Raw genomic sequence first — 24,935 nt, forward strand, 5'->3', positions numbered from 1 at the left:
AAAGCATTTTTGTGCAGTCAAATGTTTCATCTTTATATAGATAAATACATGGTGTATTCTGTTCTGTGGTTCCAGTGCATACCTATTCCCATATGTTAATGCTTTTTCTTGATCATTTTGTAGTTGTAGTGGATGAACATAAAAAGATCTTGGGAACTGAAGATTTAAGTAATTCCGAGTTACAAAGAAACATCACAAATGAAGAAGGTGCTAAAAGTTATAACCGTCTAGCAAAACAATACAGAAATGAAAATGAAACCAACGCTGTGCTGAATTCTTCTGAGTTAAGTGAAAATGCTGAACTACAGTCACTGCCAGTTTGGTGCAGCATTGGAAATGTGAGACAGACTCCTTCAACGAGAAACCTTCATGCTGTTCAACGGCAAGGAAATGTTTATGCTTCTGTTGAAACAGGTCAATACAAAACTGACAATGCAATATCACCAAATTCAGCATCTGGCCCTTGGTCTTCCGTTACTGAGCCTAAAAAGATGTTTGAAAATCATCCAATAAACTGTACTGATGACATTCTGAGAACAAATACTGATGGTTGTTTGTCGAACAGTAAGCATGAAACCGCAAGAACATCATTACTGGACCTACAAACCAAATCTCTTTCAGTTGTTTCCAACAGCAACAGAAATGGTCAACAAAGCTACTCGTCAAACAATATTTGTGTCCCTTCACAAAGAGACGAAAGTTATTCACAAAGCAACAGTGAGCCTTCATCATTAAGCTCAATTACAGGCCCAAGTCTTAACATTGGCAACAGAGATGTGCTACAACAGAATTTGTCAAATAGTTCACTCAACATTTCACAAAAAAATGACACAGCTGCTTACTTAAATGACAGCAAATCAAAATCCATCCCTCCAATTTCATCATCTGTTCCAGCACATACGTCACACACTCCTCTGTTTACCATATATACTGATAGCAGGCGGAATATTCATTCACAAAGCTGTAATAACACCATTTTCCAAAGAGGCAGTAGCAACGATTCTTTGCAAACCAGTAAACATAAACCCATTAGTTCACTTTCCCTGTCAGAACCAGTGTATCAACCAAGGGCTAGTTCATTTATCACAATGAGCAGCAAAAATAGGTGGCAATATTCTGGGACAGACAACATTAACATTGCTACACAAAGTACATGTAATGATGATCATTTACAAAGCAGTTGGGACGGAAGAGAAAGAACCACTTTGTTTACATACATAGAGGGTGAAAAATCTTCAAATAATCTCAGATTGAGCGAAACTAGAATGGAACCTGTCACATTAAGAGATGCTGATGGCCCTTTGCCAGAAAGCGAAAATAATAGTTGGAAATACAATTGTGAAAATGATGGAAAAAGCACATCTTCATTAGCAACTGAGCTGATTTGTTCACAGCTTCCTACACATGTAAATACATGCATAGACAGTAATGTGTTACAGACAAATAGAACCAGTGCTGCCTTGAAATCAGGTGGTAACAATTGCTTACAAAAAATTAAACGTGAAACAGGTCACGAACTTGCAGTAGATCCAAAACCTGTACCAAAATGTGTAACAAATATAATTCATTACAACAGTGCATTACTGAGCGACCATTTAAAAACTGATGATGTCTCCTTTGAAAGTGTGAGTAATGATTCTTTACAAAATGGTGAATCAGAAACAAGTTATGCAGTAGAAACAGCTATAACACAATCTCCAAACAATGCTTACAAAATATTTGCTTCCCAAAGTCTGTCATCAACCAGCAACGCCCTTAATTTGGATATAAATTCTAAACAAAACTGCAGACAGGCAATTGGCATAAAACCGTCAACAGATCAAGTGCTCAGCTATAAGTTTCCTATATGTCCCAGCTACAAATACCATTTACTGAATGATTCAACCAAAAGTACTGACATAACATCGGACAGAACAGGTAATGAGCATAAATCTGATCCAAACTGTGCACTTCCATTATCAGATTCAAAAGAAGCATCTCCTTCAGATACCAAAAATAACATGAAAAATACTTTACAGAATTGGCCAGTTCACACAATCAGTAACAATTTGCCTGAAATACATAGTGTTCATGATGCTCAAAATTATAAATCTGAAAAGACAAGTACACCGTCATCAGTTGTATTTAAACAATGTTTGTCTACAAATACCAACAAAGGCAAGTCATCAAAAAATTACCCAAACCGTAGAAACAACAAAAAGGCACAGAAAAACATATCTGAAACAGTAAATGAAAAACAGTCTTCTACAAATATCACATCCCATTTGAACCAAAATACTTTATTGACATATTCCTCCCTTAACAGAGGCAATGAATATTTGCCAATGGATAAATCTGACACCAACAGTAAACTTTCAGCACAAGATTCACTGAGCGGCCAAAAGCCTCTGACAAATTTCAGAGACAGCCAAGATAAATCATTGCCTTATTTCCCACTCAGTGGGAAAACCACCATGAATCCAGGAACTATTAACAATGCAGAAAATTACCAATCTGAAGAAAATATTCCAATTTCACCACATGATGCAATGAGTTACCAGCAGTCCCTTACAAATTCTCATCGTAATATGGACAAGTTACTGATTCATTCCCCAGTGAAGCCTGGTGTTATCAAGAATTTAGAAAATGACCAAACTGAAAACTACAAAGTTGTTTTATTGTTAGACACAGCAACTGACTTGAAGACTCCTTCAGATATTATATATGATACAAAAAGTACATTTCAAAATTGGGAGCAAAATGGTGCTGACACCACTATGCGAGGAATTACTAAAGATTACAAAGAACCGGATATACCTAAGATAGATATTGCCCTTTCTGTATTGGATCCAGTTTTTAACCAGTTGTCGCTTATAGATAACACACATTGCAATGATCACAAACCGCTGTGTCATTCTCTAAGCAGTGCCAATGTCACATGGAAGAGGAAACATCTTGGCTGTTCGAAAAATTGTGAATCTGAAACCCACTCTACAGTTGTGTCAAATAAAGGGACTCATCAACTGTCTCCCATAAATACCACGTACAACAAAGATAAGCAACTGAATTATTTGCCCGACAGTGCTGAAATAAAAAGAGAAGTTAAAGGTCTTGCAGAGCAGGATGAAACAAAAGCTACTAATCCACCTTCATCCCTGGGTCCAGTAATTAGGCAACCATCCCCTGTAAATATCACACACAAAAATAGATACGAGTCACCGAATTGCTCATTCAACAATTCTCCATTGATTGTGGATACTGAAATAAACAAGCATTTGCAAAAGGACGACCCAGAAATCAGTGGTGTAGATCCTTCAGCAGATTCACTGCACAGTACTGCTGTTGAATACTTGCAAGAATCTCCTACAGCAATCACCGAAAAAAGGAAAAATGGACTTCAGAAATATTCAAGCATAACTGATATCTGCTGTGATGAAGGGCCCTGTGATCAATACAAATCTAAATGTTTGGGTAAAACAAATAATGCATTCTCATCATTACCTGGAATGACCAGTCCGTGGCTGTCTTCAAGTATCATACATAACAACCAAAACAAACCATTGATTCATTCTTTACTCAGCAGTGACATCTATGTGGACAGAGAAGGCAATCAGTTGAACAAATCTGAAAGCCAGGTTGCAGATCCACCACTAGAATTATTAACTATTTTACAGTTCTCTACCACTAGCAGAGATATCAAGAAAGGTGCTTTGCACATTGATTCAGCAAAGGTAAATGAAATTGCTCATGATGAGAAATCTTGTGACAAAAACGTGGAAAATTACCAATCAGAACATCATGGTAGAATTTCACCAGGTAGAGCGACTGGCCAGAGAAATCCAACAAATATCACACCAGGAGGGGAAAATACTCAGCAGAATTTGCCCTCAATTAATGATGACATCACTTTGGATAGAAGGTTGAATAAAGATAATGTACAACAAAACAATTCAGAGACTATCCAAATATCATCAGCAGCGGATTCAGTGATTGGGCAACAAGTTTCAACAAATATTCCACACAGGAGTAAATATCAGTTACTGAATTATTCACCAAACTGCCCAGCTGTCATTGTGGACAGAGGAGGCAATAAATATTTACAAAAGGACAACACTGGACCTATACTGCCTGATTCATTGTCTGAACAACCGTCTCCTACAAATACACATAACAAAGTCAAGCCATTGACCCATTTCCCAATCAGTGATGACAACAATCTGAGTGCAGAAGTTACCAAGAATGCTGAAAATTATCAATCTGAAGAAAACAGTTCGATTCCATCACCTGGTGCGCTAATTGATCAAAAGTCTCTTACTAATTCACACAGCAACTTAGGCAAGCCATTGACTCATTCTTTGGAAAGCGGTGACATAGATATAAATAAGAACTTACAGAAGCACAAACCTGAAATCAGCTGTGTCACTTCACCAGTCTATCCCTTTAATACCCATCACTCTGCGGCAAATGTTACAAATGTGAAGAAAAATACATTGCAGCATTACATAACGAAGGTAACTGACATCTATCATCGTAAGAGACCTTCTGGTAAATTCAAATTAAATGCTTTGCATAAAACAGAGAGTGCCCCCTCACCATCATCTGCAGTGACCAGCCAGTGGCTCCCTGAAAATATCTCTCAAAGCAGCAGCCAAGACAAATCAAAGGCTCTTTTGCTGGTCAGAGATGACACCAGTCTGTTGGTAAATAGCAAAAATATAGAAAACTACCAATCTGACAAAAGCAGCGCAGTTACATCAGCAGATAAATTGAATGGACAATGGGCCCATAAAAATATCACACAAGGCAGAAAAAATACATTACAGAATTACTCCCTAAATATTGATGGCATCACTGTGGACAGAGAAGTTAATAATACTTGTGATGTAGTAGATACATTTGAGACTAAGTATGGGCCTTCAGCACTGAATCAAGTATCCAGCCAGTTATCTCCTACAGACATTGCACATAGCAATGAACACAAGCCATTAAGTCATTTGTTAAACAGTGCTGCTGTCACTGTATACGGAGAAAGCCCGGACTATTTGGAAAAGTGCAAAGCTGAAACTAAAAGTGTACTTTTGTCAGGAGATGAAGTTGCTCAACAAAAATCTCCTACAAGTACAACATACAGCTACAAAGACAAGCCACTGAGTCACTCATCAGTCATGACTGATGTCAGTGCAATTAATCAGGATTATAATCAGGACAAATTTAAGACAAGCCATATACTTGCAGCACTCGATTCAGTAACCAGGCACCATTCTTCTAAGAATATCACACAAATCAGTAAATGTAAGACACTGAGTTATTCACTGAACTGTGCTACTGTCACTACAGATACTGGAGTCAATGAACATTTAAAAAAGGACTCACCAGAAACTAACAAAATTCCAGCAGTAGACTCACTAAGTGAAATACAGTCCACAACCACTCTCACAGATATCAAGAAAGGTGCCTTGCTGAATGGTCCATCAATGGTAACTGAGATTGCTCATGCTAAGAAGTCTTTTTGTGTGCTTACCTTTGAAATATCGGATGAAACAAATAGTGCACCCTCATCCCCACCTCCAGTCACCAGTCAGTGTTTTCCTACAATTCTGTCATATAACAACAAAAGCTATTCGCAGTCTCATTCCCCACTTAGTGGAGATACCACGATGGACAGGGGATGTGTTGAGTATTTACAAAAAGAAAACAGTGATCTTTCAACACCAGATTCATTGACCGACCAACAGTTTCCTACAAATAGCACATGTGACGGCATGAATAAGTCACCCACTCATTCTCTGCTCATGGGTGGCATCTTTGTGGCTCCAGGAAGTGTCAATAATTTAGAAAATTACCAATCAGAACATCATGGTAGAATTTCACCAGGTAGAGTGGCTAGCCAGAGAAATCCAACAAATATCACACCAGGAGGGGAAAATACTCAGCAGAATTTGCCCTCAATTAATGATGACATCACTTTGGATAGAAGGTTGAATAAAGATAATGTACAACAAAACAATTCAGAGACTATCCAAATATCATCAGCAGCGGATTCAGTGATTGGGCAACAAGTTTCAACAAATATTCCACACAGGAGTAAATATCAGTTACTGAATTATTCACCAAACTGCCCAGCTGTCATTGTGGACAGAGGAGGCAATAAATATTTACAAAAGGAAAACACTGGACCTATACTGCCTGATTCATTGTCTGAACAACCGTCTCCTACAAATACACATAACAAAGTCAAGCCATTGACCCATTTCCCAATCAGTGATGACAACAATCTGAGTGCAGAAGTTACCAAGAATGCTGAAAGTTATCAAACTGAAGAAAACAGTTCGATTCCATCACCTGGTGCACTAATTGATCAAAAGTCTCTTGATAATTCACACAGCAACTTAGGCAAGCCATTGACTCATTCTTTGGAAAGCGGTGACATAGATATAAATAAGAATTTACAGAAGCACAAACCTAAAATCAGTTGTGTGACTTCACCAGTCTATCCCTTCAATACCCAACGCTCTGCTGTAAGTCTTACAAATGTGAAGAAAAATACATTGCAGCATTACATAACGAAGGTAACTGACATCTATCATCGTAAGAGACCTTCTGGTAAATTCAAATTAAATTTGCATAAAGCAAAGAGTGCCCCCTCACCATCATCTGCAGTGACCAGCCAGTGGCTCCCTGAAAATATCTCACAAAGCAGCAGCCAAGACAAATCAAAGGCTCTTTCGCTGGTCAGAGATGACATCAGTCTGTTGGCAAATAGCAAAAATATAGAAAACTACCGATCTGACAAAAGCAGCGCAGTTACATCAGCAGATAAACTGAATGGACAATGGGCCCATAAAAATATCACACAAGGCAGAAAAAATACATTACAGAATTACTCCCTAAATATTGATGGCATCACTGTGGACAGAGAAGTTAATAATACTTGTGATGTAGTAGATACATTTGAGACTAAGTATAGGCCTTCAGCACTGAATCAAGTATCCAGCCAGTTATCTCCTACAGACATTGCACATAGCAATGAACACAAGCCATTAAGTCATTTGTTAAACAGTGCTGCTGTCACTGTATACCAAGAAAGCCCTGACTATTTGGAAAAGTGCAAACATGAAACTAAAAGTGTACTTTTGTCAGGAGATAAAGTTGCTCAACAAAAATCTCCTACAAGTACAACATACAGCTACAAAGACAAGCCACTGAGTCACTCATCAGTCACGACTGATGTCAGTGCAATGAATCAGGATTATAATCAGGACAAATTTAAGACAAGCCACATACTTGCAGCACTTGATCCAGTGACCAGGCACCATTCTTCTAAGAATATGACACATAGCAGTAAATGTAAGACACTGAGTTATTCACTGAACTGTGCTACTGTCACTGCAGATACTGGAGTCAATGAACATTTAAAAAAGGACTCACCAGAAACAAACAAAATTCCAGCAGTAGATTCACTAAGTGACAGACAGTCCACGACCACAGATATTAAGAAAAATACCAGGCAGAATTATTCATCACATCGTAGTGAAACCTATCAAGATAAAATACCTTACAAACGGTTAAAGTTTAAAGATTTACATAAAACAAATAATGCACCCTCGTCCCCACCTAAGGTAACTGAACAATGGCTTACCACTAATATCACTCACAACAATCAAGACAAGTCATCAACTCATTCCACACTGAGTGGTGAATTTATAATGAACAGAAGAAATAATAGTTATTTACAGAAGTTCAACTCTGGAACTAACAATGAATTTTCATTCTCGACTTCATTGGCTGAACAACAGTCTCCTTTAAATATCATAAAAAGCAAACAAGCCAAGTCACTGGCTCATTCTCCAAATAGAAGTGGCTTCATAATGGACTCAGCAGTTAGCAGGAATCTACAAAATGATCAGCCTGAAAGCAACAGAAAAGCTTTCTTATGGCCTGATACAGACATTGCATGTGGCAAGAACACTAAGTTTCAGAATTGGTTTCCAACCAGTAATATGTCTTTGAGTCTTCAACGTGGTGATAATATGAAGCACTATAAATCAGAAACTGACATTACTGTTTCATCACTGGATCTATTGATTGATCAAGAATCTTTTATGGATATCACCTGCAGCAAGAAAAGTAAGTATTCGAGACAGTCAACAAAAAGTAGAGGTACCCCTCCAGCCAGAGGATTTTATGGCAGCTGTGAACAAATCAATAAGGATTCAATCAACAACATTTCTTCATCACATGATTTGTCACCCACTCTTCTGTCTCCTGCTAATATTGTACATAACAACAGGAATGTAATGTGTGACCATTCATCAATTAGTGCTGACCTCTCTGCACAAGACCGTGAGAATGCAAAAAAAGATGGCAAAATATTCAGATGTAAAAGGAAATCATTCGGTGGAGAAATGGTTCAGAATCAAACATTTGGAACATGGATGAAAAATACAAATGGTTATAACACACTGCAGCAAAGTTCTCCAGAGGAGAACCAAATTGATTCAGATATCACAGAGATTAATAACTTTCGGAATCGGTTAAATGCCTACAGTGATTTTTCTCAATACAGAGCAAGTTCCTCTAGTATTGATGAAGATGATACAGAAAACAATAACTATCAGGCAGGGACAGCCAGATTCTCAAAAAATTATTTCAGGTTTACACGTTCTCTGAGAGCCAACCCTCAGGATATTCAAAATAGGTGTGGTAATATGTATAAGGCAAAAAGTTTGAAAGATATAAATTCAGATTACAACCAATCCTCTCTCCAAGATCATGAACATTTATTTTCCACAAACAGTTTGCATAATTCTAAACTAACTGTTCGAAACAGACAAGTTCACCCAAGTCTCCAGTTTTCAAATCGTATAAAATCTAGCAGACTTTATCGATCTTATTCTGATCTCCCTTTTTCTAATCGGAATGAGTCTGACTCTCACAATTGGACTTCATACCATGGCAGTAAATTCAGTGAGTTAGTAATTGGAAATGATGACACAAGAAATGTTTCTAAAGAAGAGAAAAGGAAAGAAACACATCTTGAGAACCTGAATAGAGTATTGGTAGTGGACAGATTGTGGAAACCTGGATATCTTCACAAGGAAGCCTCATCTCTGAGAAGTGAGGATATTTTCAATCCATGTACCAGTGGAGTAAACCAGGATCCAGGGGTGAATGATGATCCAGAACAGAATGATGAGTATTTTCCTGTAGACATTAAGATATTCTGGCCCAAGGAAAATCCCACAGATATAATAAGACTTTTGAGTTCATCATCCACAGGGAGTAAAATATCAGAAGACAGTCTTTCACCACAGCATCACCGTACACCAGCTGTGTTTGGCAAACAGAATCTCTCTAGTTACTCTGATACAAACTCAGACACTACTACTGATGATGAGTACTTCTTGGATGGCAATGAAACTGTAAAGGAATCTGCATTATAATACTGTTCACCATATATAATTCTGAATGGCAGTGTATTTTACTGATTTGTAGCAAATCATGTTTTATGATCCTTGTTGTTGGTAGTCATAGTCTTCCCAATATGTGTTAATATGCTGTCAAGTATGCTACTAAAATATTTAGTAGTATTGATATTATTTGTCTGCGTTTTCAAAATTTATACCACAGTTGTCCCTTTCCCTTCTTTTTGTCAGTTATTTGACACATTTTCCAAGGTGGGACCCAACTGTTTTATTGTTAGAAACATTTATGTTTTACTCTTATGTTTTTTAAGTAGACTTAATTCATACCCTTATGCTGAATAGTGATACAAAATGTATATTTTATTGCAGTTTTGTATAATTCTATCAATATGCACAAAAGGCCATCTACTCTATAAGCATAAATACATGGGTTTTGGTTAAAAAATTATAGGTTAACATTTTGTGTAAGATCTTTTTGTCAGGTTTCTAATGAAGGATCTCATCTGTAACACTAACCTATCTTTATCTTTCAAATACTGATGGACATGTTGTGCAAGTCTTTTCTGTTCTCATGTTTTCATCTTCTGCAATTTTCTTTTTTTATTATATGTGATTTCAAGTCTACTTTGCTCTAAATTCTATGATCTTCAAAAATATATTTAAGGGGCAAGCCAACACGTTTTGCAATAGAACATGCTGCTTGTTTGATCATAGGTTTTACACAGTATGTATAAATAATACTGTCCACGAAATACATGTTAAAATAGTCAGATAGGAAATTATGCTGCTAATAAAATGGTGTCATTATTTTTGCATTTGTATAAACTTCCAAATGTTTGAGCCATGAACAAAGTACTTGTATCATAGAAAGTATGCACTTTTTCTTTGCGTATTTTCCTATATATAAGTTATACATAAATAAAGACATGCAACACTTCTATTGTATGTTGAGGCTATGAATATAAGTACAAGATTGGGAGATTTTCATTTATAAATGAGAAATACAAATTTAGATTTTTTTTGTACAATGGCTTGCTTAATAAACTAAGTCAATAATAAAAAAGGGAAGATCTTGCATTCATACAGCAACTTTACCCTCATGATGTCACACTGTCTTTCACAGTCAATGAACTACTTTTGGAGCATAATCAATGTTGTAATGCAGGCAGACGTGACAGTCAATTTTGTACAGCAATGTCCTAAAAATGGTAATGAGGTAAGTGACCAGGTAATCTGTTTTTAGATGTTAGTTGAGGAATATATGTTGCCTAGGGCACCAGGAGAAATCCCCTGTGCCTCTTTGAATAATGCCATAGGATCTTTTATGTTCACCTGAGAGGGCAGACTGGGCTTCTTATTCTCTCACTAGCACATGGAAGTGAGTTAGCAACATATTATCTGACTATTGTCTTTGAATTGACTTGATTGATGGCAACTGGGCAAAGTACCTGGTAGTGATGATCAACTGATTACATTCAATATCATGAAAATGTAGCAAAGCAATTAAAAACAGATAAATTGCTGGAATCAATAGCTAATATAGTGGAGTATAAAGTTCCAGATGTTATACAGGAGTTTGATAACACAGTAGTAAGACCATCTTTGGATTGTTTGTTCACCATTCCACAAAAAAATGTACAAAAATCAGAGACTAAGCAAGGAAGAGGAATAACAACAACAACTCATTTATATTGCACCTTCAATCTGATTAAACATCCCAAGGTGCTTCACAGGAACATTATAAAACAAAAGTGTGATACCAAGCCACATAAGGAGATCTTAGATCAGATGACAAAAAGCTTAGTCAAAGAGGTAAGAATTAGGAGTGCCTTAAAGGAGGAAAGCAAAGTTTGGACGCAGAGAGGTGTAGGGAGGGAATTGCAGAGCTTGGGGCCTAGGCAACTGACGTCTGGGCCACCAAAAGTGGAACAAATTATTTTGCTTTGCACAAGAGACCAGAATTTGAGGGATGCAGATATCTCAGAGACTTGTGGCACTGGGGGAAGGGGGGGAGGGGGTGGATTACATAGATAGGGAGGGGCAAGGCAATGGGGCATCCCGAAAACAAGGGTGAGGACTTTAAAGACAAGACATTGCTTGACCATTGCTTGAATAAAACAATCCCAAATATAAAAGGAATAAGCCATGACAAAAAAAATGGAGAATTTCAAACTCTGCAGTCCACAAGAGGTGTTTAAGGGTAATCGAGGCACAAAAATATTAAATAGCATATTGATAGATAGATGCAGAATATCACTTTAAAATTCATCAAGGAAAGTTCATCCTAAAGACATAACTGAAAACTGATGAATAGTAAATTCAAAACAGATATTAAGAATAATTTATTCACTTAAGTCTGTGCCATTTGGCTCATGAGAGTGAAAATGGGGATCATACCAGGATGAGCCATATTTGCAGTCCCCTTCATAAATTTTTAAATCTGCTTTTACGTATTTGCAATGTTTTTCCTACAGTGCAAGTCATTAAGCAGCAGATTAATGCTATTACAATCTCATTGTTCTACTGCACTTTAAGTGTAACTACTTGGGCTAGATTTTCATCTCAAGGTTTGGGAAACAAAGGTCAGGGCAGTTCCCAACTTCGCCAGCCACAGCCCATCACCTCTTCCCATTACCACCATATTTTCATCTTCTAGACGTGGATGGGCAAGATTCAGGTCTGCCACCTCTCTAGACAGGCCTGAGGTAGTGTTGGAGGAGTGCAGGTGCCAAGGTGGGCTGGTTGGAAGGCATGACTTAGTTCCCGGGGACATCGTCCTAGCTTTCTTCATCTTTCTTATGTCCCCCAATCCTTGGCCCTCAGCCCCCTTAACCTCCACCACCTCCATGCCCCCTCAGATCCCCCATGCACTGCCCCCTTACAAAAATAATAAGAAAAATAATTTTGCTTCAGAGCATTTGTGCTCATTTTGAACAAAATTATTTGTGCCCATATCTGACAAGGCAGACAGCATAAGGCATATCTTTCATTGTAAGCAGCCAGAAGAGCAGCATCAACAGAGAAACAGGTCACTTGCCTGTTTGTTCAACTTCTCAGCCAAAGGATAGTCCATGATACTGGCAACACTGAATTTGGGGAAATAAAATTTGAGGGGAACTTATATGTCAAGAATGATGTATTCTGTACTGATTTGCATCTGCTTACACAAAGTAACAAACATAGAAAATGTCAGATAACACTATTCTCCACATCAACATTTTCACTAGCTTCCTGCTTCCACACACACAACTGAAAAATGTCATACAGAACCGTGAAGGGTTAACAAAAAAAGTAAACTCAATGAAACATATGAAAGAAAAGTTCAGTATGCATACATTAAATGGCTAAATATTGTGTCAAACTATGATACTATAAAACATATTTCAAAAATACAACTACTGAAGTTCAAAAGCCACTTATTTTTACTAAGTCTATAATAAACTTTGCGCAGTGGTGTTGAGCACTGGAACTATATATAGCACGTACACTAATGCCTCTGTACACTGATTATCCAATCTCAGATGTGACATAGTAATAAAGCTGAAACTAGCTCATAGGGAAATAGGATAAGCCACCCTGGTTTTCTCTCAAGTCCCTGTGTATAGTTGGATTCAGATTGGCATTAGCAGAAACCTGAAAGCAGATCATCTGTCTTTTATGGAATTGTGTCCAGCATAAGGTGACTCAAATTGTTGCATATGGAAGAAAACAACTTCAAATAGACATCAAGCACTTTGACTCTAACAATGGAAACATAGAGTACTGCATCAGTAGTTGATTTGCCATTATTCAAATAATGTTTGCTCAATACTGCAATGATCATAAAACCTTTCTAAAACATATTGTTTCTGGCCTATGTATGAAAATTCTGAAATAGGTACCTGTCTGTACATTATTAGGAGGCACAAGCACCCTCTACTACACACTGTAATATTATACACACATTCTGTGTGTATAATAGGTAGCGTAGCAATAGGATGGTGTGGGAGGCATCTGTATCTCAGGAAATTGACCATTGAGAATGCTGGTGCTGTGTGGAGAAATTGGGTACCAGTCATAATTATCCTAGCCTAATGCATTCTGGCAGCCATAGTTCATCAAGTATTTTTAACTGAATTTGAACCTGTGTTGAAGTGACACTTTCAGGTGTTAACACTGGGCAAGTTCTACACGCAGAAGAAGAGGTGACCATTAGAATCCGGCACAGACTTTCTGAACTGAAGAAAAATGTTGAGAAGGTACAGCAGATCGGGCATTAAAAAAGTCCATTTTCTATGCAATGTTTGAGGAGCTGCCTCTGCTCCTTATCTTTCTTTTTCTTGCGACTGGATTTGTCAGTTTGGTGAAGCTATGGCCATCTTTCCTCTAGGCAAGAAAGAATGTCCTTCAAAATGTTCACACGCTAAATTCTATGATAATATAGATAATCTCTGGCTGATAATGAAACTGTTCATTATTGTTTTATAATATTGCTTCTATACCTATTGAAGTACATCTACTTAGCAAGTATATCATTCGAGGGGTATCAGATAGCTCCAAGGTTTCAGCAGTTGAACAGAAAAGCTAAAGAGAGAATTTACTGAAAACAGAAATAGTAAATGTAATTGCATCTTTAGCATTTTGTTTGAAGTATTAGTTTGTACTGCAGAGCAGCTTTTGACATTTAGGTGTGTGTGAAAGGGAGAAAGCAAGGAAAGTCTGCTAGTTTTACAGGTGGAAAGTCCGCTTAGCTTAAATTATATGCAACAATTTCCCTATCCTGAAATATTCATAGCAGAATGACACTATTTAACTTTGGTAGAGTACAGAGAAACATTAGGAAGTGATCTCGTCCTGCTTCAAACTTTCCCACGAAATAGTGCCACTGGAGTCTGCTTTACAGAAACCAGACAGCCTCAAACTGCTAGCTGAAGCACTTCCAGCCACCCCGCGGCACAGGCTGCATGGCGTCCCATGCTTGGAAGGGTGCTAATGTAAGCATGCCATGGATACAACAAAAGCTTTGACACTGGGCAGATGTAAAGTCAAATATTGCGCAGGTTCACTGAACACATAAGAAGCATAGCATGAACATAAGAAATAGGAGCATTTGATCCCTCATGTCTGACCCACCATTCAATTATATCATGGTTGATCTGATTGTGGCTTTAACTCCATTTTCTTGACTGGCTCCCAAAAACCCTCGACTCCTTTTTAGATCAAAAGTCTGTCTAAATCAGTCTTGAATGTATTCGATGACCCACCCTCCACTGCTCACTGTGGAAGAGAATTCCAAAGGTTAAAAATTAATTTTGAGAGAGGAAATTGCTCCTCATCTCCATCTTAAATGGGAGATCCCTAATTCTGAAACTGTCCTCTGTAGTTCTAGATTCTCTGATGGGAACCATCCTCTAAGCATCTACCCTTTCAAGCCCTCTAACAATCTTATTTGTTTCAATAAGATTACCTCTCATTCTTCTAAACTCCAATGAGTATAGGCCTGATCTGCTCAACCTTTTCTCATAAGACAAACCCTTCAACCCAGGATCAACCTAATGAACCCTCTCTGAACTTCCTCCAATGAAAGTATATCCCTCCTTAAATAAGGAGACCAAAACAGTACACAGTGCTCCAGGTCTCACCAATGCTCTGTACAATTGTAACAAGACCTCCCTATTTTATGCTCCTGGCAATAAAGGCCAACATTCCATTTGCCTCCCTAATTACTTGCTATATGTGCATGCGAACTTTTTTGTGATTCAGGTACAAGGATACCCAGATCCCTCTGTACTTCAACATTCTGTAGTCTCTCCGTTTAAATAATAGTCTGCTTTTCCATTCTTTCCACCAAAGTGGACAACCTCATACATTCACACATTATACTCCATCTGCCAAATATCTTCCCATTCATTTAATCTAATTATATCCCTGCAGAGTCTTTGGGCTGCATATTATTAGGGGTGGGGTGGGGGGACGGCAGTGCATGGGTGGCTTGCTTCACCCCCACCAGAAACAAAGTCAGCATGAAGCTGACTCACTCCATGCCAGCAAGCCTCACAGCCATAGTGCACTGCAGGCAGGCTAAATTGCCTGCGAGTGGGGTTTCCACCCCTCACGGGAGAGAAAGTCCTGTTCTTGAGAGTTGCTGGCCAGTTGGGTTGGCCGACAGTTCCAACAATCCTGACAGTGCCAAGAGCGCATTAGTGGGCACTGCCAGGACTGTAAACAGTCCCAAGAAGAAGGCAAGGTAAGTCTGGGATTTTGGGTAGTAAGGGTTTGGCCAGTTTAGGGAGAAGGAGGCAGGGGGTGGTTTTTGGAGAGCAAGTGGGTAGGAAGAAAGGAGGGGATAATATCTTAGGGGGGCTGCAAAGGGTATCCCCCAAAGATAGTATCCTCTCTTCCTGCCCTTTTTCACGATTGTTATAAAAATTGGCCTGCCCACTCCCGCCCCACTGCCCATGCCAACCATATTATGGTGTGGGCAGCGTATTGTCAGGGTCAATTGGCTTGTTAACATTATTTATTTACATATGGTGGGTGGACTGCCGATTTCAGCATCCACCCACCTACCCTGTTATGGGGGTGAGCTAGAGAGGGGGCAGGAAGGTCATGAGGTGAGCGCCTGACGTATTTTACGTGCCCCCTGTGCCGAAAATACACCCAGCGGAGGCACATAAAATCCAGTCCTTTGTGCCCTCCTCATAACTTGCTTTGCTACCAACCTTTGTGTCATTAGTAAAGTTAGGAGGACTGTAAGGGGAGTTGGGGGGTAGGTGCTATAGTGTCCCTGGGTCTGCAACATGACAGATCTGAGGGTGCAGAGGGCAGAAACAATATACTGATGGAGAAGAAGGAAGGCTGTCTATAGAAGGCTTATAAAAAGTACAATGCCACCCATCTTTGTGTTAACAGTATATTTGGATATGCAGCTATCAATCCCACCATTTAAGTGGTTAATGAATAGAGTGAATAGGCCCCAACACAAATCCTTTGTGGGACACCACTTGTCACATCCTGCAATTAGAGTACCCTGCCCATTATCCCTACTCTTGTTCCACTTAGCCAATTTCCTAACCAGGTTATTACTTTGCTTTCCATTCTATGAGCTTCAACTTTATCTAATAGTATTATGAGATATTTAATTAAATGCCTTCTGGAAGCCCATATAAATAACATTTATAGACTGTGCACTACTTCAGTCACCTCTTCAAAAAATTCAATCAAATTTGTCAAGCATGACCTATCCTTTACAAACCCATGCTGGTTTTCTCTGATCAGCTGAACATTTTCAAGGTGTTCAGCTGCTTAATTATAAACTCTAGCAATTTCCCAATAACAGATGTTAGGCTAACTGGAGCATAACTTCCTCCTTTCTCACTCTCACCTTTCTTAAATAGCAGAGTGACAATTCTCTAGTCTAAAGGAATGGTTCCTAAATTGAAAGAATTTGGGAAGATTATAATTAGGACATCTGGAATGTTCTTATTATTTCCTTTTAAACTCTGCAATGACAATGATCTGGTCCTGTTTAGTGCTATTACTTTCTTCATTATCTTACTTATGTTAATTTTGTTGAGCCCTTGTCCCTGATTTAATATTAATTTCTTTGAGATATCCAGCATTCTGGCCTCTTCCTCTACTGTAAATACTGAAGTAAAGTTATTATTCAGCATGTAAACTATTTCCATATTTTCATTGACAACATTACTGTTATTAGTTTTCCAGGGGCTCACATTGCTTCTGACCACACTCTTTTTCCTAATGTAATTGTTCAAAATCTTTGTGTTAATTTTGATATCACTTATGAGTTTCTTTTCATATTCTCTTTTTGTATCCCCTACTATCTTCTTTGACACCCTTTGCTGTTGTCATGAAACTATAATATTTTTCATAGTATTATTCTAGGTTTATGGTTTTCTGTGTGGCTGATTTAATTAAATTATGGTCAGATAGGCTGCAAGGTTGAAATTATCAAAAGAAGTTAGGTGTAAAAAGGCATTTGAAATGCTAATGAGTAAACATGGATGAGGGCAGCATGTAGGATGTGAAGGAAATTTGCACTTCAAGATAAGTGGAAAGGGGTTTGGGTTTCAAAGGGATGGTAAGATATTTACAACCAACAAGATAAATAGGGTAAGGTTATTATGTTTATTTTTCCCAAAAGGAAAGGAGCCATATTGACAACGTGAAATATTTTTATATTATGGGAAAAGTAAATTTCCAAAGACCTGTAGAACAATGGAATTTACAAATTAAAGAGAGAGAAAATGTATATGAAGGATAGAAGGCTATGTAGGGGGTGTGGCTGTGGGAAATCAGAAGGTACGCCATGTGAAGCACTCCTTGGGGAAAAGCCTCCAGGCACTTTCGCAGATGTCTGTTGTGTCCAGTCACTAAAGTTGTGTTACAAGCCTTTGGAATTCCACTGTCCATTGGGTGCTGTGGTAACCTTGCTGGGTTAATTTTACAATTTCACATCTATTTTGGATTGTTGCCGTAAAGGGAGGGTGTAATTGGGAGCTTGTTTAATTAAGAATTTTGGGAACTGTTAATATTAAATAACTGTGTAACTGTAATATTGTGTATGTCTTGTTTTTTTTTTCCTTTTGTTAATCAATGGTTTAACTTAATTTTAAAATCTCTAAAGGTGTCAGTGGATTCAATTATTCTGAATTCAGTGCATGAGTCTCCTCATAATAAATAGAAATTGCAAAACCATTGTGATAATGTGGCCAAGCTTCCCTTGTAGATTTGGTCTGACTGGCACATATCACTTGCCATGTCATAACATTGTTCTTTATATCTTTCCCATTTGCCAGGATCTATGATTTTTTTTTTGCATTTTTGTATGTGCTTTCCTTTAGTTATATGTTGTATCTTACCTCTTTACTTATCTATGGCTGTCTGTTTCCAACAACTCATCCAATAATATATCCAAAACTGAACTGTTCAACATTGTGGTACAAATCATGACTTCACGCCAAAAAAACAGCATCAATAAATTTTTTAGCTCCATATATTTTATAGCAGTATCATAAAGGTATTGATGGACATGGAAAACTCAAATCAAAACTATCAATCTGAGTTGCTTCCCTTCAATAATTTTGTTTTCTTCTGTATTATACCTTTCTATATTTCTCATGTCTCTTTTTGAAATGGAAATTTTGCTTTTCTTTTGCTTTTTATCAATGGAATCCCTGCCTTGTTGTAAACTCTTTACTACTTATCAGAATTGATTTATTTTCCAATAGTATATTTCTTTATTATTAATGCAGAAACAAAAATGGTTATGGCCATTCATCCTTAAGTGTCCTCCTGCTTACAGGACAATTACTTTTTCTATTTCATCCAATAGTCAGAGCCAAATCCAGCAATGCAAATGTCACTTTTGGATATGAAACATATTGAAAAATACATAATCAAATACTTATAACAAAGTTAAGGATCTCTTAGGAAACTCTACCTGGGCAGACTCCATTGGCAATAATTTCAACCTATTTCTCAACACTACCGATAGATAGACAATTAGGCATCCAAAATGGCATGCAAAATACGCGGGCACACTTGTGATACAAAGTGTTGGACACCATCTTGGTGCAGGCATTAGCGTGCATGCAGTGAATGTCCATATGCAGAGTAGGCAGATCATGACGTCAATCAGCATGTCCTCTTTTAAAGTTACCCAATTGAACATGTGTTAAGTGCAGGAAGGATGCCCCCATCTGTACTAACTAATAGGATCGTCGACCAATTACAGCTTAGTTACTGGTTGATTTTTTTTCTGGCTGTTGCTACAATTCTACATGTTTTTGGAGCTTTGCATAGTTGTTCCAAAGTGTACAGGGTGTGGTGTGGCAGGTGCAGAAGTACTTTTTGCTTTTGCACAAATCAGTTGCTCCCTGACATGGTTGCAATATTAGACCTACCTCTCGGAATAGAGCATGACTGGGAGAAAGAGCAGAGGGCAGAAAGAGTAGGACAAGCTGCTAAGAGAAGGAGGAGAAGAAGGAAGGCCTGAAGGTCAGTAGGAGGCTATATCTGCCCCGAGTATTCAGGGAGCAATTTTCCTACCTGAATCTCAGCAAAGAACAATGTGTGAGACACCTGCATTTCACTAAGGAGGTGCTCATTGAAATCTGCCATCTGCTTCATCCACAACTCCAACCTCAGGGCAGGGTGTGGACTGCAATGCCACTTGCTATGATAAACATTAATGCATCTGGTTCCATCCAGTTTCAAGCTGGAGATATTGGTGATATCCTGCAGTTTTCCAACCACTGTTGTGCAAGGGAGTTCATTGAAGCTCTCAATTCAAAAAGAGCTAACTATATTTAATTTTCTGTAGCCAGAAACAAGCAGGTGAAGGAAGTACGAGGAGTGATGGGATTGCAGACTTCTCCATGATGCAGGGTGGCATTGAAGTCAAATTTTGATCAAAGCTGCAATCCTTTTTTCTGGGTCTCTGACATCATTTCTAAATGCTTTGTATATTCACATATAAATGTATTCATCCCCCTCAGAACTCTTTTCCCTTTTCTTAATCTTTCTTTTACTATTTTTCTTCTTAACTGATACCCTCTGGGTATCCAACCATTCATTTATTAATTACTTTGGCCATCATCCAACTTACTGGTTCCTCATTTCCTCATTAATCCCATTTGCTAATACATTGATATCCCTCTAGTTTAGAAGAAGCCTATTCCATCTGTACAGGGTCTACCTACGCCCTACGACCTCTTCTTTCAATGCCCTGAGAATTTGAAGCCCTCCCTTCTACATTGTCATTCTACATAAAACAAAAAGTAGGACCTCAGTTAGAAACACAATTATAAACATATGGAGCGGTGTGAATTTTTCATGTGAAATGCATTTAAGTCATAGACATGTTACGATTCTAAGTTGGAATGACAGATAGTTCTGATTTAAAGTTTCACAATGGATTTCAGCAATACATGGCTCTTCAGCCCCTCTCAAAGCTCCATGTCGAGGAGCTGCCTTTGCCCAGTGTGTGTATTAAAGAAACATGTTACCCACTGCATCATTTCTTATTCTGTCCTGTGCCTCTAAATTCCACCCCACTGTTTGTTGCTAGCTCAGGGAGCTGATCAGAAATCCTGTTTCCAATGTATTTGATCTGTGTATACTTGCATCTCGGCAACATCACCTGTTTCCGCCGAACTGCCTCAGCTCATCTGCTGCTGGGACACTCATCCATGCCTTTGTCACCCCTACAATGCTGTTACAAGCATAAAATGGGGTCTATGTTATTTCAGACTATTCCAGTTTAGCTGTGCACAACTGGAACCTAAATTGCCCTTTTAAACTGTCTGAATTTGACAGAGATGTAACCATAAGGCAAAAACTCAGACACCACATCAGTAAATAGTATTTAAGTTTATTGATTATAAGCAAGTTTTAGAAACTAATCAACTAACTAACAGAGACAAAGTATACTTGTCAATGAAACTCTACCAACTCCACGCTTTCAAATGGGTGATCAATCCTGGAGAAGTGGACAACAACTTGAACTCCTCATGATAATTACTGCCTCTGAGAAGCACTATACCTTCCTGGGATTTTTACTGGCAGGGAATCCGTCACTAAACCACTCCCAGTACTAATTACTCATCTGTCCCTTAAGTTTATTGGAAGCGACCTTCGTGCTAAGATACTCAACTATCCCCGAAGATCTAAACTGGTACTTCAACACTTGATGTACACAAAGATGGTTCTCACATTCCTTTTTTTATGCTCAATAGATGTTGTAACTCTTTCAAGTACAAACACGTTTCCATCTGTTCCTGTTCAGATGAAATTACATTGTTTCATAATTTGCCATGGTGAGATTTGAACTCTTGATCTTGGTGTTACAAGCCCAGTACCATAACCACTTGGCTATTTAGGCCAAGCCAAATAGGAAACCCACCTGGAGTGAAACTCACTCTGGATCTTTTCCTGCCCAGATGAAATTACATTGTTTCACAATTTGCCATGGTGAGATTTGAACTCTTGATCTTGGGGTTACAAGCCCTTTACCATAACCACTTGGCTATCATACCAGAACTTAATAGATGTTGTAAGCCCACCTTAGCCAAGTTGTTGGAAATGACTAATTGGTCTGTAATTTGTCAATAATATGATAAGCATTAACTCCATTGATTCTAGCTAATTACGCACATTGTCTTAAACTCAGGACAATGCCTTCCTTTAAGCTATGTCTCTTATCTTGATATTTTTACATCAGTCCCATTCATTAAGACAGACTCAACAATCAAGGACAGTTTGTATTCCTGATATGGAGGAAGTCCACGGCTTATCCCATTTCTTTCCCAGCACTTTAATTTTACAAAAGAACACAAGAACAGAAGAAATAGGAACAGGAGAAGACCATTCAGCCCCTCGAGCCTCCTCTGCCATTCAATAAGATCAAGGCTGATCTGCTTGTGTTTCGATTTCCACATTCCCACCTAACCCCGATAACCTTTGATTCCCTTGCCTAACAAGAATCTATCTACCTCTGCCTTAAAAGTATTCAATGACCCCATCTCCACCACCACCTGAGGCAGAGAATTCCAAAGTTGCACAACCCTCTGAGAGAAAAATAATTCTCCTCAACTCTGTGCTAAAAGGGCGACCCCAAGTTTTAAAACTAGTTCTGGACTTGCCCACAACTCACCCATAAGAGAAAACATCCTTTTGACATCCATCTTGTCAAGTCCATTCAGGATCTTGTATACTTCAATCAAATCACCCCTCACTCTTCTAAACTCCAGCAGAAACAAGCCAAGTCTGTTCAACCTTTCCTCATAAGACAGCCCACTCATTCCAGGTATCAATCTAGTAAACCTCCTTTGAACCGCCTCCAAAGCATTTACATCCTTCCTTAAATAAGGAAACCAAAACTGCATAGAGTATTCGAAGTGCAGTCTCATCAAAGTCCTGTATAACTGAAGCATAACATCCTTATTTTTATGTTCAATCCCTCCCATAATAAAGGATAGCATTCTATTAGACTTCTTAATTACTTACTGTGCCTGCATACTAACTTTTCATGACTCATGTACTAGAACACCCAAATCCCTCTGCACCTCAGAATTATGCAGCCGTTCTCCATTTAAGTAATACTCTGCTTTTTGTTCCTCCTGCCAAAGTGAACAGCTTCACATTTTCCTACACTAAACTCAATTTGGTAGATCTTTGCCCACTCACTCAACCTACCTATATCCATCTGCAACCTCCTCACATCCTCTTCACAACATACTTTCCTACCTATCTTTGTGTAATCTGCAAATTTAGCTAGCATGTCTTCACTCCCCTCATCTAAGACATTGATGTAAATCGTAAAAAGTTGAGGCCCCAGTACAGATCGCTGTAGGATGCCACTTGTCATATCCTAGCAATCAGAAAAAGACTCATTTATGCATACTCTCTGCTTTCTGCCAACCAGCCATCTGCTATCCATGCTAACATGTTACCCACTACACCATGCACTTTTATTTTCTGTAATAATCTTTGATATGGCATCTTATCAAGTGCCTTCTGGAAATCTACATACAGTACATCTCCAGGCTCCCCTTTATCCACTGCGTATGTTACTACTTCAAAAAACTTCAATAAATTGGTTAAACATTATTTTCCTTTCACAAAACCATGCTGACTTTTCCCAATTGTCTTGAGCTCTTCTAAGTGCCCAGCTATAACCTCCTTAATGATTAATTCTAATAACTTCCTCACAACAGATGTCAAGCTAACTGGCCTACAGTTTCCTGTTTTCTGCCTCCCTCCCTTCTTGAATAGAGGGGTTATATTTGCTACTTTCCAATCCGATGGAACCTTTCCAGAATCTAGCAAATTTTGGAAAATTAACACCAGTGCACTGGCACCTCTTTTAAGATCCTAAGATGTAGTCCATTGGGACCCGGAGACTTGCCAGCCTACAGCTCCATCAATCTGCTCAGTACCATTTCCCTAGTGATTTCAATTTCACCAAGTTCCTTTCTCCTGTTCATCTCCTGATTTGCAGCTATTACTGGAATGTTTTTTCTATCCTCTATAGTGAACACAGAAGCAAAATATTTGTTAATTTCTTCTGCCATTTCCTTATTATCTACTCTTAACTCCCCACTGTCACTCTGTAGAGGACCAAAACTCACTTTACTTACTCTTTTCCTTTTTAAGTACCTGTAGAAACTCTTGCTATCTGTTTTTACATTTCTAGCTAGCTCCCTCTTATACTCTAATTTCCTTCTCCTGATTAACCTTTTAGTGATTCTCTGCTGTTCTTCATATTCTGTCTAATCATCTGTCCTGCCACTCATCTTTGTGGATTTGTATGTTTTTTCCTTAAGTGTGATGCTTTCCTGAACATCTATAGTTAACTATGGATGGTGGGTCCTCCCCTTAGAATTTTTCTTTATAGTAGGAATGTACTTATTCTGAATACTCTGACATATCCCCTTAAATGTCTACCACTGCTTCTTTATTGATCTATCCTCTAGACTAGTTTTTCAGTTCACTTCAGCTAGCCCAGCTTTCATTCCCACATAGTTGTCCTTATTTAAGTTTACGTTACTAGTCTTTGACCTACTCTTTTCTCTTTCAAACTGGATATAAATTTCAATCATATTTTCTCATAAGAAAATCTAATGGAGAAATACAGAAATGGCATAAAGTGACTTCTAATTAACTACTGATTATTAATTACTTATCCTTCAATTGATGTACTTCCTTCTAATGAAATCATCTATGGCTAGCCAGTGACTGTTTTGGGTTAGTTCGTTGTAAAAGTTTAACAACATCAAAATGGCTTCTTATTTCAGTGTTAGCACAAAATGGCATTTTGACCTTGTTAGCTTAATACAATGAATATAACTTAAATTAACCTGAAAATGGGTGGTTTACACTAAAATCTAATACCCAGACTTACTTACAATGTTCTCCTGGCCAGGCTCCCATCTTCTGACCTTCACAAACGTAAACTCATCTAAAACTGCATATCCTAAACACAGCAAATCCAGTTCACCTCTCAATTTTGTGTTTCTTTATCCACTTTGGCAACATCTCAATTTTAAAATTCTCATCCTTGTTTTCAAATCCCTCCATTGTCTTATTCCTCCCTATAGCTGCAACCTCCTCCAGCCCTACAAGCCTCTGAGATCTCTGTGCTCATCCAATACTACCCTCTTGCACATTTCCCGATTATAATATTACTCCATCATTGATTACCTGTCCTACTATCTCCTGCCTGTATCAATGTCAAATTTTATTTGATGCTTTTAGTTAGTTGATAAGAATAATTAAATCATCAAACAGGCACACATAAACCATAACTGCCCCCTTTTTAGAGGCACACAAACCTAAGTTTGAAATTAGAACAAAACTAACTAATAAAAACTTTTCAAATTATAATTTTATGTCCTTTATTCACAATGCACTTCAATCCCTCAGTTGCCTATCAGTTGCAGAAAGCCTCAAGTATAACAGCAGACACCATATGCTCCCTTTCCAGGCACACCTGAACTTGGACATACCTGGAGAAGAAAGACAGGTATC

General features: G+C 38.2%; 1 protein-coding gene across 1 annotated transcript in view; it reads left to right on the forward strand.

Moving 5' to 3' along the window:
* LOC121284039 overlaps nt 1–10,339 on the forward strand; it is a 52,482-nt gene extending 42,143 nt beyond the window's left edge. Inside the window, exon 6 of the mRNA XM_041199002.1 lies at nt 124–10,339. Coding sequence (XP_041054936.1) covers nt 124–9,422 — 9,299 coding nt within the window. The 3' untranslated portion in view covers nt 9,423–10,339. The remainder of the gene's footprint in view (nt 1–123) is intronic.
* The last annotated feature ends 14,596 nt before the right edge of the window (nt 10,340–24,935 follow it).

Source organism: Carcharodon carcharias, chromosome 11 (assembly GCF_017639515.1).
Source record: "Carcharodon carcharias isolate sCarCar2 chromosome 11, sCarCar2.pri, whole genome shotgun sequence".
In the NCBI taxonomy this organism is placed as follows: domain Eukaryota; kingdom Metazoa; phylum Chordata; class Chondrichthyes; order Lamniformes; family Lamnidae; genus Carcharodon; species Carcharodon carcharias.